This window comes from Corythoichthys intestinalis, chromosome 2 (assembly GCF_030265065.1).
Source record: "Corythoichthys intestinalis isolate RoL2023-P3 chromosome 2, ASM3026506v1, whole genome shotgun sequence".
NCBI classification, from domain to species: Eukaryota; Metazoa; Chordata; class Actinopteri; order Syngnathiformes; family Syngnathidae; genus Corythoichthys; species Corythoichthys intestinalis.
The window spans coordinates 31442080-31458174 of record NC_080396.1 but is presented as its reverse complement, the minus strand read 5'-3'; the positions used below and the strand labels follow the sequence as shown (position 1 = coordinate 31458174).

At 39.8% G+C, this 16095-nt stretch overlaps 2 protein-coding genes across 6 annotated transcripts in view; one reads left to right on the top strand and one right to left on the bottom strand.

Annotated features, from left to right (window-relative positions):
- The first annotated feature begins 2859 nt into the window (after window positions 1-2859).
- senp1 (SUMO specific peptidase 1) lies at window positions 2860-12602 on the top strand. 4 transcript variants are annotated; one of them, XM_057829437.1, is made up of 19 exons: window positions 2860-2878; window positions 3024-3141; window positions 4433-4491; window positions 4568-4746; window positions 5198-5276; window positions 5416-5569; window positions 5662-5806; window positions 5879-5994; window positions 6437-6705; window positions 6792-6855; window positions 7054-7092; window positions 7172-7256; window positions 8511-8645; window positions 8777-8908; window positions 9166-9369; window positions 9451-9530; window positions 9636-9720; window positions 11335-11430; window positions 11516-12601. In XM_057829437.1, exons 2-19 carry the CDS (start codon window positions 3113-3115, stop codon window positions 11576-11578), a joined length of 2013 nt encoding a protein of 670 aa, XP_057685420.1. In that variant the 5' UTR covers window positions 2860-2878; window positions 3024-3112; the 3' UTR covers window positions 11579-12601. The 4 variants fall into 4 exon arrangements, with proteins under 4 accessions (XP_057685420.1, XP_057685419.1, XP_057685421.1 ...); XM_057829436.1 differs by lacking the exon at window positions 2860-2878 and having other exon boundaries at window positions 2978-3141; XM_057829435.1 differs by lacking the exons at window positions 2860-2878; window positions 3024-3141 and adding an exon at window positions 3721-4329 and having other exon boundaries at window positions 11516-12602.
- Window positions 12603-12816: 214 nt separating this feature from the next.
- LOC130911841 (RNA-binding motif, single-stranded-interacting protein 2-like) overlaps window positions 12817-16095 on the bottom strand; it is a 34439-nt gene continuing 31160 nt past the window's right edge. For both annotated transcript variants that reach the window (XM_057829439.1, XM_057829440.1), the window contains exons 12-14: window positions 15561-15641; window positions 15402-15487; window positions 12817-15311 (exon numbers count right to left, since the gene is read on the bottom strand). In XM_057829439.1, coding sequence (XP_057685422.1) covers window positions 15410-15487; window positions 15561-15641 — 159 coding nt within the window. In that variant the 3' untranslated portion in view covers window positions 12817-15311; window positions 15402-15409. The remainder of the gene's footprint in view (window positions 15312-15401; window positions 15488-15560; window positions 15642-16095) is intronic.

Here is a 16095-nt window from a genome sequence, read left to right as displayed (position 1 = left end):
AATGTAACTGAAAGATACAAATCAGTCCCGGCGTAATTATTGACTCAGACCTGAATTTTGTCAGCCAGCTAAAGTTCATCACCAAATCTGCCTATTACCACGTAAATATAAAAAATAATAAAAATATAGCCATAACTAACTAATTAATTATCAATTATCTGTGCATTCATTTTTCTTAATTCGGATCATTGCAACGGCGTACTTAAAGGTCTCAACAAAAAATCAATCAGGGAGCTGAAGCTAATCCAAAATGCAGCTGCCAGAGTCCTTACAAATACAAGGAAACTGGACCATAGTACACCAGTCATGAAATTGTTACACTGGCTTCCTGTGAGTCAAAGGAGAGACTATAAAAACTTGCTGCTGGTCTACAAAACAAATAAAAAATTGTCAGGCTTATCCTTTTCTTCATTTTATTTTTTTTATGACTGTGGTCAAGCCCGCTTTGTGCTTAAAAGCAGAGTTCAAGCTAGAAGCTAATGCACAGCTACATCGCTATCATCCTGCCTGCCGCTTTCGCTCTTTGCTGACGTCATTGCTGCACGAATTCCAATTTGGGAGACTTGACTATTCAGGCCGCCTGCCACATTCTGGAAAAATGTGGCCCAAATTGGATTTGAACTAAATACGAAAGTGACCCAGATCGGATTTGAAATGGTCCACTTCAATGCGACTTGTCACGTTCACAGTCAAGTTAATGCCTCACTCGAGTCGTAAAAACATAAAAAAATCTGATTCGTGCATTAAGACCTGCAGTATGAACCTAGCCTTAGTGGCCATGGACCAAAATATTGGCTTGATTTGTATGACCTCTAGGAAGCATCTAGACCAGAGGTGTCCAAACTATTCCACATAGGGCCGCAGTGAGTGCTGGATTTTATACCAACAAAACCAGACAACACTTTTTCACCAATCTGGTGTCTTACAAGTGCCATTAATTGATTGCAGTCAGGCGCTGCTTGTTCTAGCAGAAACGTCATTGGTTAAACTGTTTATGCTCTATTAGGTAGGATCTAGATCAGGGGTGTCCAAACTATTCCACATAGGGCCGCAGTGAGTGCTGGATTTTATACCACCAAAACCAGACAACACTTTTTCACCAATCTGGTAAGTGCCATCAGTTGATTGTAGTCAGGTGCTGCTTGTTCTAGCAGAAACGTCATTGGTTAAACTGTTTGTTCTCGATTATGAAGGATCTAAATCAGGGGTGTCCAAACTATTCCACATAGGGCCGCAGTGAGTGCTGGATTTTATTTCAACAAAAACAGACAACACCAATCTGGTAAGTGCCATCAGTTGATTGCAGTCAGGTGCTGCTTGTTCTAGCAGAAACACCATTGGTTAAACTGTTTGTGCTCGATTATGAAGGATCTAGATCAGGGGTGTCCAAGCTATTCCACATAGGGCCGCAGTGAGTGCTGGATTTTATTCCAACAAAAACACCAATCTGGTGTCTTACAAGCAGTGTTGGGAATAACGCCGTTATAAAAACGGCGTTATTTTTTCAGTAACGGGGTAATCTAACTAATTATTTTTTCCGCCATTACCGTTACTGACGGTCAAAAACGGTGCGTTACTTACTCTGAATAAATTGAAGAAACTACCAGCCGTACTCTGCTCTGTTTACTTGTCATCTAAGACTTGGGGTGCGTTCAGGTTCGAGAATGGCGCACGTTTTGTTTTGTGCTTTTTCTTAGCAAAGATGTACCACACAGGACGTGCTGGCACTCAGTTTCTTTAATAGCACATATAACTTAAAAATTAACACAAACGTACGGCTCTCGACAGGCCATGTCCCTAACTCACTCCCGCATCGTGTGAGCAAAACAATATTGGCGCCGTGTGCACTTTAGGGTGCCTTGGATAATTCAGTATCAGAATATTACAGCACATACTTCTTATGACTCCAGGCTATTTGTCCCTGCTCATTCAATTAGACAATGCTTTCCAAAGCTTGCCAACGTTTCTGTTTTTGCTACACCTGAATGCTAGCCTCGTTCCCATCCCCCACTGTCAGCCAGCAAGAATGCTGCTTCCATCTCGAGGATGGCAGACGCTTTGAGGGTGACGGGAGGAGTAGGGGGAAGAGGCTACCTGAATGCACCACCTGGATAGATGCGATGGAGGTGATTGTGATTGGCTGAGGGTTAGAGTCATGTGACATGGTAAGCCAATCAGACCCGGTGTCATAACACACAAACCGGAACAGCGTGTGCAGCAAACACACACACGCAAAACAGATGCAGAGGGATATGATGGCAGCACATTCAGAGGAAAAATTGTCCTTTACGAGGTGAAGATATAAACAATATTTCAAGTCAAAATGCTTGTAGTGCAGTAGGCTATGTCTACTTGACCAGCTGTCTCAGGTTGTGAGAGTTAGATTTAATTGATTAAACTCACTTATTGTTTACTCGTGATTGTTATTTTATTATATTGTTTACTGTTTATTTTTGTTGCACTTCAAGTGTAGGATAAATCTGTTGCTAGTGAGGTGCAATAGATATTACAAGGTTGTATAACACAACGACCTGTCTGTTCTTCTCTATTCAACTGACTCGAATACTGCTCAGAAAATTTCAAATTCTTTGACATACAACAACTTCTTTTTAAAGCAACTGAAATAATTAGTTTCCCTGGTAACTAGTTACTTTTACTATAGAGTAATTTGGTTACTAACTCAGTTACTTTTTGGAAGAAGTAGTGAGTAACTATAAGTAATTACTTTTTTAAAGTAACGTGCAGAACACTGCATACAAGTGCCATCAGTTGATTGCAGTCAGGTGCTGCTTGTTCTAGCAGAATTGATTGAACTGTTTGTGCTCGATTAGGAAGAATCGTGATCAGGGGTGTCCAAACTATTCCACATAGGGCCGTAGTGAGTGCTGGATTTTATACCAACAAAACCAGACAACACTTTTTTCACCAATCTGGTGTCTTACAAGTGCCATTAGTTGATTGCAGTCAGGTGCTGCTTTAAAGCAGAAATGTCATTGGTTAAACTGTCTGTGCTCCATTGGTAGGAACAAAAAACAGGACCCGCAGCGGCTGTTGAGGAGTGGTTTGGACACACCTGATCCAGACCCGTAAGGTCACCTGGAAACGGTCTGCTATGTGTTCTGAGAACAAGAGCCAAGCAGGGTGAGACTGCATTCAGTTATTATGCTCCTCACCTCTGGAACAAATAATCCAAAGGTCTGAAGTGTGCTCAAAGAGTTAGCTATATGACCTTTGCTTTTCATCCATTTATTGGTTGTACTTCTTTTTCAGTTGTTTCTGTTTTTAAACTTCTTAATCATTTAACATGACTTTTAGGTATCTTTTTGTATTTCTATTTTTATTCCTCAATAGTGTCTTGCTGAATTTCATGTGATGTAAAACTTTTAATTACCTTGTGTTAAATTGTGCTATACCAAAAAAATGCTTACAACTCTCCCAATTATTGTGACATTTGGTGGGATACCGTGACTGTTCTAAAACATAAAATATGTGGTCTAGCTCAATCAATAAACGAACTAGTGAGGGATGGCGTTTGTTTTTGGCAGGCACTGCCCTCCTCCTTTTCAGTTTTCACCACACCAAAACCATCCTACTGTGGTGGTTTTCACGTAGTTGAGAGAAAAATGTCGCGGTCGACGCCAGTCACTATGACGTCAGCATCAAACGCTTACCTCCAGCCAGCACGCGACCAGTAATTTGCCGACATAGTAATTCGCACGTCGACCAGCCAGCCAATCAAATCATTCAGTAGTGCGGCGTACCGTTCAGCCATGTTGTGGTTTTGAATGAGGAAGAAGCGGGAGATAGTACTCTTCAACGAGTTTTTTAACCAAATAACGAGTTCTTCGAGGTGTTGAACGGATTAGTTTGAGACACGACACCATAACGGACATTCCGATTTCGTTGATTGCGACCTCTTGCGTCATCGCAGTAATTTAGACATAGTTTTGCAAATTAGCTGCGGTGCTAACAACGTTGGCTAGCAAGCTAGTTAGCATTGCTAGCAAATAGGCTAGCGAATTCTCCGTGAGATTACCATCAGTCAGCTGGAAATTCTTTAATTTAACCCGTCTCGCGCGAATGACTCGAGTTCGGTTAATTTGTGTTGACGCCAAAGACCGCTAGACGGCACCTACTCGAAGCCATTTTCATTTTTCAACTAGCGGCGTGATTTAGCCAACTTTAAACCATGCTGAATAAATTGTTGGAATGGGTCGAATCAAGCGTTGCTAGTTTTCGCAATGGTGTTCCAGCTGGGGAACCGTCTCGTACAGAACGGCCGCCGGAAGAAGATCAAATAAGGAGGAAAAGGAAAAGACCAAATGAATGGTTATTGCAGAAACTTTTTCATTCATCGTTTGCTTACAAATCAGTCTATCATTTCCTATTCCGATTAGGCACATCACTCTCACGTTTTTTCCCTCTTTTTTAGTTTAAACGATGGGCATGTAGGCGACCAAAATGAACTTGCAGTTAAGAAATCTAGAATGGGTAATTTCAAAATCACATTCGCCTTATCATTGATTTTTTAAAAACAACTGTACTAACTCGCACCCCCTTTTTTCAGGAGATCTTCTTGACACTGTCAAAATTGCAGCTGAAGGAGTAAAACATCGGAGCGCTAGTGTGGCGACATGGATGAAGAACACCGTTAGTCCTACCTTGAGAAACATAATGCCTGCATCCTCTGGTCACTCTCAACAACCACAGCCTTCAACATCGGCCACACAATGTACACCAGCTTGTGTAAGTTCAACATTTTGGCGATACATGTCATGATTGGTGGGCGTTTAATTGCTGGCTCATTTGTCAGGTTAAGAAAAAAAATAATGTTCCTTTTGTACTTTAGTGAGCTCCATAGTTGCGTGCACTGCGTGTACTCACTAGCTGCAAACATCGTGACTGTAGTTTACACTATGACCATCCAGTGTTATAAATGACAAACAATTCTGTCATATTTCGCACTTTTTGTGTCAAGCTTAATTCCGGCTCTGAAAAAGAAATTGTTTCAGGAGAAATTAAGTAAAACACAGAAGGGAAATGAAGCAAAACTTGCTTTAAATATCCTTTTTTTAACTACAGAGGATTGTTTTTTTTTTTTGTGTGTTTTTTTTTTAAACATTTGATTTATATACATTTAAGTTTAGAGTTTTTTTTTAATTTATTTAAACATGCTGCCTATCTCATTTTTCCTCAGATACACTCTGAAATAAACCCCCTGGACCGGACTTTTGTTGCTCCAGCCACAACTTTGCAGTGGAAATCACCCACATCAGGTAAATTTATTCCCGTCAGCAATGCATTTGCTTGTTCTTTTAAAGGTTTTGTTGCAAAGAATACTTATGGTAGTGGTGCAGTACATTTCTAAATCTACAACGAGTACAGTTAATGACAGGTCTTTTGGGGGATGTGAAGTTTGCAGGCGACAAGCGCACTTGAGCCCTATACATCAGGAAGTCCCGAAAATAAATGGGCACTCGGGCACATTGCACCCCACTGTCCCTCTGAAACTGCATCCCTCTGCACGACTTGGCAGGCCCATGAACATGAGGAAATACACAACACCAAGGTATGGAAGAATAACTTTCCTTTGCTGACAGTATTTTAGTTCCCATGGTGTTGGGTTGGTCGAGTTTATGACATTTTTTTTATTTGTTAAAGTGTGGTTAGCGGAGGGTCCACAACAAGCAGCTCATGCACCAGCATGTATGACAAGACATTTCCAAACAAACTACCACAGAGGCCGTCTCACAGAATTTCACAAGGCCGCATACATCAGGCCAAAACCCGCTGCACAGCACAAGAGGTGAGACTTAACCATCATCCTTTTGATGTAGTCAGTTGTTCGAGCTCTTATATCATTGTTTCTTTTGTCTAGTCTGTTCATTTAGAGGAGAAGGAAGCATACAGGCAGCTCCTGACTATGGTCTCAGGCGGTCAGTCTTGTCTTCGCAATGGCTACTCGCATTCCATTGCGAGGTCACAGAGAGACTTGTACGTATGCACACTTCAATGCTTTGTATCACTCAACCACCCTTTCATGAACGGATTGTCTTGTCAATTTTCATTTTAATTAGGAGGTCTGTCAGTGAATGATTCCTGCCAGTCAAAATATATCGGACTCTATTGTTGTCAATAGCAGTGAATGAATCAAAAAGACAACTTTATAAGTTCATTGTTGATATGTTCTTGCATTGTAGAGAAATTATTAAAATAATGTTTTGGGTACTGTGGCGCCTTGAGATGGTAGTGACCCAACTTGCAAGTTTTTGTTTATCAGAAGTTAATTCATCCAATGTTGTTGTTTTTTTTTCTCTAAGCAAAACCTAGAGACCATGACCACTGTCTACTGGAAATATCTCTAGGTGTCATTGTATGTACTCATAGTTTATAAAAGTGTGTTCTGTGAAATGAAATCATTTTGTCACCGGATCAGCACCAGCTTCCTGAGCCCCAGCCGCAGACTGCTACCTATGTCGTCGCTCACCGATTCGTTGGAAGGTGATATTTCAGAGGGACCAAGCAGCCCTCGCAGCCCTATGGCTGTTTCCAGCCAGAGTTCTAGCAACCTTCCCAGCCCAGTGGCTTCCACTTACAAGCAAGGGAGCTCGCAGACATGGTCTCTGGATGCAGACCACCACATGTCTAGTCAACCCTCTCCATCCGCTGTGCTGGACACGACCTCTCAGGACACGCAGTCATCAGGTAAAGTTGTCATCCTCTTGGATTGATTAATAATGGAATAGTTGATTTTACGCAATATTCTGTTCTCGCCTTCTCTTGTCTTGTAGCCCATGATGGAGACTCTGTCATTATCATAAATGAGCAAAAGAGTGTAAAGAGCGATGTCTCAAGGTATGGTTTCCTTTGAATACGAATTACTTTGATATGCAACTATACAGGCAAGATCTCTGCATGTTTCAGTGCTGTTTATGCTCATGTTTCTTATATTTATGTACATATGGACATATTTTATAGTGTGTTATGCAGATGAAGAAATGAATCTACTTGTTTGTAATTTGAACAAAAAGGACAATTTCTCCCTCTTCACAGCATTCCATGTTTCCAAGCAGAGTTGTGGATCAAAGAACTGTAAGTAAATGTTTTTTTCTTTGGTTTTATGTTTATTATAGGAATTTGAATAATTGTGTACTGTATCATTTGACTTCAGGACGAGTATTTATGACTCTCGAGCAAGAGAAAGACGACGACAGATAGAAGAGCAGGAGGCCTTGGCCGCCCAGCTACTGCGACAGGTGACTAGATAAGATTCATACTAGGGCTGCAGCTATCGAATATTTTAGTAATCGAGTAATCGACTGAAAATTCTATCGATTAATCGAGTAATCGGATAAAACAAATATATTTTTAGGTGAAGAGCAATTATAGATTTACATGAGAAAACAAGACATTTTATCATTTTCAGTCAATCAATGTCTTTATTTTTTATGTATATTGTTGAAAACAGCGAACAATTGCATCTCAGATGTAACTAGAATTAAAAAAATTAAAAAAAAAAACTAATTCACTGCTTTCACTCAAAAAACCTTTAGATCTTATTTAAAATATATATATATATATATATATATATATATATATATATATACACACACCTAAAAATGCCTTTACGCTTGATAACACACATCACTTAAAAGTTAGGATTTTCCCCCACGTTTTTCAATTGAATTTCTATTTGTGTCAAGCCATTTTTAAGTTCTAGTTAAGGTCCTGATAGGATTTTGAGTTTTTGCACTGTTCAAAATAAATGTATGATACAGGCTGTATTGGAGCACATTAGGGACTAGTGCTACTTGATGTTTTATCCAGCAATGACTACTGAGCTAAAATTGATAGTTAGCATTATTGAGTTTTTATTTGACACCCTTATCACTCCACAACGCTATGTTATGTTAAAGCCTGTATGTAAGACACGTTAGCCACGCATCGAAAGTGGTTTTAATTGATTGAAACCTAGCCCTCCGCAGGGCTAACGTAAGATGAGCTAGTAGTGACAGTAACGTTAACCTTATATATTAGCGCTTAGCGCTCTTTATTAGCGCTTAGCGCTCTACTGCTTTAAGATGGCGGCTGTTTGCTAACGCTGCCCAGACGCGGCCTAGTCTGTCATTGCGCATCTAGTTCAACATACATGTGATCTCTATGAGACTTACCAGACGCTAGCTGCAACTAATGTAGCATGTGCGGGCTAGTATTTAGCAACGTCGGCGTCGTTTGTAGCGGTTGTCGGCTGCAGTAAGTTTTTTTTTTTGCTTTTTCCTCTACGCACGTGACATCAGCGCGTTGTCCCGCATTAAAAGTAGTCCGAGCAAAACGTGATGCTTAGAGCTGTCAAAATAAACGATTACTCGAGGTGGATAAAACTACTCGGATCAGTTTTTAAACTCGAGTTACTCGAGTTGCTCGAGTATTCGTTTCACCTCTAATTCATACTGTTGTGCACTGATGTTTCTGGTTTCCACCTACCTGTTCTGACTGGTACTGGTTCTTAGCGCCTATCTGAAGGAGGGCAACAAAGTGCAGATGTGGAGGTTCATGTTCGAGTTCCTTTAGAGAAGGAGATCCCTTTAACACTTGCATTAGAAGAGCCTTTGGACGATACGCCAGAATTCCCAGAGCTCACAGAGGTATTAATACCTGCACTTTGTACAAAATTAACATTTTTAAAATGAATTTCCAATCCGTGAACTCTGCTTATAGCTGTAGAACTCCAGACTTGTTTATTACCTTACTTGTACTTTTTGCCTATATTGTGCAGGAAATGGATGCTCAAGTGGACAAGGTGTTACGACGCGGGAGTCCTGATGAAGTATTCAGTGAGGGTTTTGGGCTCAGTCTGACCCGCAAAGATCTGCAGACTCTGAGTGGTCTCAGCTGGCTGAATGATGAAGTGAGCACAGACTGAATGAGCTGAGAGAGCTCTTTTCTGTGTTAGCAATAGTATATTTTGAAATGAACAATCACATTTTTTTTACATCTACGCTAATGTTCTTAACACCCTAGGTTTTCTATACAAATATGTTGAAATAGTCGTATTTGAATGAAAACTACCTATTTTGTTGAGTCAAAGAAAAATTAATACATGGCTTGAGCTCTCCTGCAGTGTTGGTTTGGTCCAGTAAATTGTGAACTTCTTTCCTTTTTCAGGTGATTAACTTTTACATGAATTTGCTGGTGGAGCGGAGCAAGGACACAAAGCTGCCTTCCGTCAACACTTTCAGCACGTTCTTCTATCCCAAATTACGTAGTAGCGGGTACTCGGCTGTCCGCCGCTGGACCAAAAAGATGGATATCTTTTCCAAAGACATCCTGTTGGTTCCTGTTCACCTGAGCATGCACTGGTGCCTCTCTGTGAGTCATACTGACCAATTCAACCCCATTTTGGGTAGGTTGGGCATGTTGAAGCTGTAATTGTCAAACTCCTTTTCTCAGGTGGTGGATTTTCGCAAAAAGTCTGTCACATATTTTGACTCAATGGGAGGAAACAATGATGAAGCATGCAAGGTGTTGTTGTAAGTTTGACAAGTTTACAGAAGGGAGTTTTTTTTTTTTTTTTTTTTTTTTCTATATTGACTTTCTTTAGCTTCTGATCATTAATCAAATTCTATTGTTCCCAGGGATTATATACAACAAGAAAGCAAGGACAAAAAGGGCAAGGAGCTAGACACAACAGGCTGGACTTTACACAGCAAAAAGCGCAATGTAAGTTCTGTGTCTTCTCAGGCTGCCTTCACTTTGCCGTTTTTGTTGTTTTTTGATAAATGTATTGATTTGGTTCATTAGAACCTTTTTTTACCCTGCCGCTTATCAGGAATTTCTAATGGCATTAAGGTGAAATGTCAGTATTGTTCCAGTTTTAATTAAAAAATATATATATATATTTGCAGTTAGTCCGCCAGGTGTCACTGTAAGCCCGTGGTATCTCCCTAGTAGTGCAAACTGCAATGCACGAGATGGCAGTTATGCACGGATGTTTTCAAGAAAGCAAGCACACAGCTGCTTCATATCCAGTCTCACTACAAAGCAGTTTGTTTTTTACTCCTTGCCTTGTCTTGCAAGTACGAATGATTGGAAGAGACATTTACAGGAAGGAAGAAAGCTTAAGCTTACAGCGCAGTGTCAGAATAACACTGTTAAATCTTGTAGCCAAATTATTGTATTCCCTTCGTCAAGATCCAAATTTTAATTTATTTTAATTTAATTAAAATTTAATTTTGGATACAGTCGTACCTCAACATACAAAGTTAATTTGTTCCAGGGCCTTGTTTGTTAATCGAAATGGTCGTATTTCGAGTAGGATTTTTACCATAAGAATACATTATAATTCCATTAATTTGTTCCACAGCCCGAAAACCTACACTAAATCCTTAATAAAAACTGTGGGTACCATTACAAATGGCAATTGCACATAGTAAAACAAATTCTACATAAAAATTGGAATAATATTAATAGTAATTCCTGTAATAATGTAACTAATCGGGTTCTAATGTGGCGGACATTTTTTGCGTGCTGTATCTGAATGCAACGCATAGCTGACGTGACAGTGAGATAGTGTGGTAGAGATTTTACGTTCTCTTTTAATGTTTTGTAGCTGGCGTCAACTGCGATGGACAGTAGGCGTGTTGTGTTGCACAAGTTGATGGAATAAATGATTAGAAACCTGCCGAAGCTGCAATTTCTTTGGCGATGTTACCACAATAATAATTGTCAACTTATAAAGACTTGTGAACGGAAGTCGGAGGAGAACCGTCGAGATCGTAGACATTCTACGGCCGTATTGTCGCGCCAGTTCATGGATGCACACACCACGCTCATATTTTTCTATCATTTCCATCTTCGTTTTAATGGTAAGTGTCACCTTTTTCACCATCTGCACTAAGCGTCTACGAACCCTTGTTGATTTCTCTCACAAGAAAATCCACCGTGCGTCGGTCTTGCAACAAAGAAATTGCGGCGCTGTCATAAATCGTCGATTGCAAGCATGTTGTCGGGTGTAGAAACAATGGCTAGTCAAATTTTATGTTGGATGTTGAAAAGATCGTGTCGACGCGATCGTATGTCGAGATACCACTGTATTTTGATGTGCTCACATTCATATTTGTGAACAAGTGGAAAACTACTGATCCGAAAATTGTTTTCAAATATTCTTAAATTGATTTTGGCACCAGTTTTGAATATAATAGTAAGGGGATTTGTATTTTTCATATTAAACATTAACGTAGTTCAGAAGAGTCCAATCAGTGGGGCTGGCCAAAACGCTTCAGAACACCTGTATCACATTGTCTTAGGTTTTGTGTTCTGTTTTTGCTCACACAGGAAATCCCACAGCAGATGAACGGGAGTGACTGTGGAATGTTCACATGCAAATATGCAGATTATGTAACCAAAGACAAGCCCATTACATTCACACAGGTATGTGGTCACCAAAGTAGGATTGTTGCGCTGAATCATCAATAAATTGAGCCAGTTGCTAAGATGGTTTTTGGCCTTTTTGCAGAAGCAGATGCCGTATTTCAGAAGGCGGATGGTTTGGGAGATTGTGAATCGCAAGCTCTTATGAAAGTGGTTTCGCAGGACATGTTTAGACTTTTTACAAAAAGCCTCACAACACCAGCCCATCAGATCAGGGACTGACGCTGCCACTTTCCATCTTAAGAGGTTTCTCTAAACTTGGCCTATGGCGTGCTGGTGGAGCATCGAGCACTGCCTCCCAGTCATCTGCCTCTAGTTCAAGTTATGTTTCGGCTTCCTTGTGCGCACTCACATTTAAGGATGTCACCATGGGGAAAAATGACTGGCATTCAGCCTTAAAAGTGAAATACGGTCATAAAAGTAAACCTTTATGATATGGGAACTCATCTTTCAAACGTTCTCTTAGCACTAAATACATTGTTTTAATAATTGCAATGTTGATTCCATTTAATTGTTTTTACACGCTCAGGTGAGTAACTCGGACCCTGTCCCTGCCAAATTTGGGCCATTTGCGCACGCACGGTGCATCCATATTGTACCTCAAACACTGCAGGGTTTTTGTCAACAGTCATTAATGCTCGCCACATTCAGTTACAGTACTGAGTTTGAAGAAACGTCGTGGTGGGAGATGTGCGTTATGTATAATCATACAACCATGTTTTTGTCTTTCCGGGCTGGAAAAGAGGAGATGCCATCAGAGCGAAACTTCATGGCACCTCTGTATTTGGCCCAAAAAGTTGCTATTTGTAATATGCACATTGACATTAAAATTTATTTTTGTATTTTGATTAAAGTGCAAAAAAGTATTTCAACTGCTTTTCAGAGTGTGACTTGGATGCTGTTGACCAGCTCCTGAAAAAAAAGTACAGTACGTACCGTTGTCTTAATAGTCATCAAAGAACGAAAGCATAAAAACGTTTCCTCACCGATGAGTCTTGCGAAGTTTGTAAATTAAGGTTTTAAAGTCTATTTTATGTACGTATGTGTCAATGGCAATTTTCAGGTATTAATCAGAATATTTTAAACTGTATATATTTTAAAAGAACATGTTTGAACTTTATTATGTACTTCCTATTTTTATGTAGTATGTCTCTTGTAGGAATAAATTCTCATATATTCTTTGTCTAAATTTCGTTTTACCTTGCGTTGTCAGTGAATGTTTAATATACACAGGAACACGTTTTCAAGTATCTTGGCAGTGCAACAGTATCGCAACATTGCTTGCAGTATCTTTGTGTGTGTGTGTGTGTGTGTGTGTGTATAACTCTTCAATTTGTCATGTTATAATGCAGATACCTCTAAATTTTTGTTGCACGCAAAATGACACAAGGTGAAAACAAGCCTCCTTGGTGGAGGTTTTTTATTTTTAAAAAGGACAATTCTTCAAAGTAAATAGCTGTTGGGATTCTCCCAAGGGTTGGATGGGAAGTGTAGCATCATGGCACAGACATAAACTGAAATGTGACTTGACCCGAAAATTTGACGTGGCATAAGATTCCTAAAAGCGGACACATTAGCAGCAATTGTTCATTAGTCCCAGTAAGCCACCTCAACATTTTGAATAACACACACAAAAAAGAATGGTTGTGAAAACAACAGCAATAAAACTCCAAAATGAATTCTGCTTCAAAGATGTAAGCTCCAAGTCATTTTATATAACCAACAAATTGACCAGGACAAGCCAGGCAATCTATCCTGTCCTTTCAGTGGGTCTAAGGCGTTTCAGTGATGTGGAATTTGGCCCTGAAAAAAGCAGGAGCAGCTTCATGGTTCACAGAGATGAATTCAAGTGCCCTTTTGCTATGATTGGTCAGTCGGTGTGGCTTAACGAAAGGTCAATTACAGGGTGAGAGGGAAAAGCAACAGACCACACAAGATATGAGTGACCTCTCTAAAGCTAGACTGCCAACAGTGGTAACAGAATTTAGTTGAGATCCTAGTGTTTCTACAGTCACAACAACCACGACACAAGAAGTTCCCTTTTTTATGCAGTTGCTGTATCAGAAGTGCCCCTATAGGACCACTGTTTGGTTATTTTTTAGGGAGGCGTAAGAGTCTGCACTATTGCGTTTATAAGGATAATAAATTAGTTGCATAGATTCAGACTTCGGGCATGATTTGCAAAGTTTGGACGGAGCATGTAAAATATACGGACACAGTACCAGCTGTGAAGGAAGAGCTTACTAAAACTGCTTATTGCCTTTATGCAAAACTGAATATGTGGATGAGGTAAGTTTGTTTTTAACATATAAACCTTAATGCTACATTTACACTTTGTTCCCGGCAGTACTGTCAACAAAACGGCCTGGTCTTTGCCTACATGTGTTCAGTACTCGACATGTTTTTACATCTTTTATGGTTTTTCTCAAGGAGGTGTTTCGTAATGTCCTCTACTAGGACTTTTGAAGCTTGTAGACAAGGTTCCTTCTTCATTATTAAAACACTCATTTCCATATTTGAATGCGGAAGGTGGCTTGGTGACTTTGTTGCTGATGAAAAATAACATTATTTAGTAAATGGCACTATATAAAGGGGGTGCACTAACGCTAACTGTAGGACCCCAGCCTGAGGTTCATTGAACTCTGTCGGAGCAATAAATTCTCAAAGCTGTCAAGCGTCTGACTTTTGTCCGTAAAAGCCTTGGCAGTACGCGAAGGGCCAGAAGGGAATGTACTGGCACCCATGGTAAACTGCAGGCAGAAATGATTGAATTGACCCTTGGTGGCTCAGTGATATGCCACCAGAAAACAGCAACTTGTATATGAAGAAAAAATGGCCAAATACCCGCTGTGCAAAATCTGGATACTGTGGCTGCTAGGAACATAGTGTAAATCTAGCCTCAACAACAAGGAATTGATTCCAGATCAGGCCTTATGCTTGTGAAGTTTGTAACAGACACAATAGAAATATTTGGGGACAAAAAAAAACATATTAAAGCCTTATAGACACTGAATGAACAGATTGACACAGAAAGTCAAAGTGTGCCAACGCACCAAAAAGATGGATACATCTTTTTGATGCACACAACACACAATCAAAAATAAAATCTGTTTCTTTGAAAAACATTACAAATGAATATAATAGAAAACATTTAAATAATACAAAAAGAGCAAAGACATTAAAAAAAAAAAACCCTAACAACAAACAAACCATAATGCAGTCATAGAAAAACGCCAGTAGGAAAAGTATGCAAACTGCTTTTTACACTTGATGTCTGTATTAATTTGGCTGAAAACAAGCGGAAGACTGGTGGACGTCAGTCCTTTTTGATGATAGGATCTGGCTGTAGAAAACACGCTTGTATGTGCAGGCAGAACAGTAAATGTAGTGAAGCATTATTATGGAAATGTCCATAGTCACTACATGGGGTCTTCTATGTACAGGCAGCTCTGTGTGGAGAACAAAGATATTCACTGGAATGATTTGAATAAATGTTGCTCTTCTCTCTGTAATCAAGCACCGTGTTTACAGGAATTGGCTGATTGTCTAAAGCGTTGTCAAGATGGTTGCATCAGGAAATGACTTCGGAGCAAAACCTATCAAAGATTGCGAGTGAGCAGCTCAGGTTCCTTTTTTCTTCTTTTTAAGCTTTGTGTTTTTTAAACATCAGGGCACAAAAAGCGAGAATCACACACAAAAAAACAAAACTATGTACAACAAAATGAAAGACAAAAACAAAACATGTTTTCTTGAAATGCGAATTATCAAAATAGTTGCCTCCTTCTGTCCATCCACGCTCATTACAGCCTGACAGCCGCAATCTTTTCCAGACTGGAGTAAAAGTATTTGGGGGGGTTCTTTCTGTGGTAACAGTCCATGAGCTTGGAAAAAAAAAGATCAGACAACACAAACGTGGTTTATTGAGAATAACCCAAATAGAAGATTAAGTACACATAATGATTTCAACTCACTTTTTTCTTCACTTGTTATGCTGGTAGGGGTAGCTTGTGTGTTCAGTGGGCGTCTCTATTGCAACAGGCTGTTGGACAGCACTTTCCTGAGATGGAAGCAGTGTATATGAGCCTCTGGAGGGATTGTTGTAGCATGCATGCTGCAAAACATGTGCTTACCTCAACAGAGATATTGGTGGGAGGCACTTGGGTGTACTGGGGGACGTACGTCCCCTGCATAGATGCGTTTGCAGGCATGTACTGAAAAAGAATTGTGATTCTACGTCACAAAAAAGCACAGCTTCATTGTTCAGCACAGCTTCAGTGTGAACCATATACTTTGGAAACATGACATTTTAATGCGCTGAGAGGTAAGATCCAAATCTGGGTGTAAAATATGCTCTGAAGTTGAGTAGAAAATTCTGGACGTAATCAAAGTAGCAAGATAATAGTATCCTAAGCTCGTTATTCTTAAACATTCTACAGCAAGTACCACGTCCAAGAATACTTGGAATACCACCATCAGGGCTAGAATCATTTGCTTCCATTGACTGATTGACTATACTAGAAATCCAATCCATTTTGAGTGAGAAAAAATCTGTCAATAGCACTGAAACATTAGCATTCACTACCATTACTCTGAATTCAAATTCATTGGACATTTGTTTCCCTTAAATGCGGCAAGGAGGTAAAATATGTTAGTGTACTGTAGTAG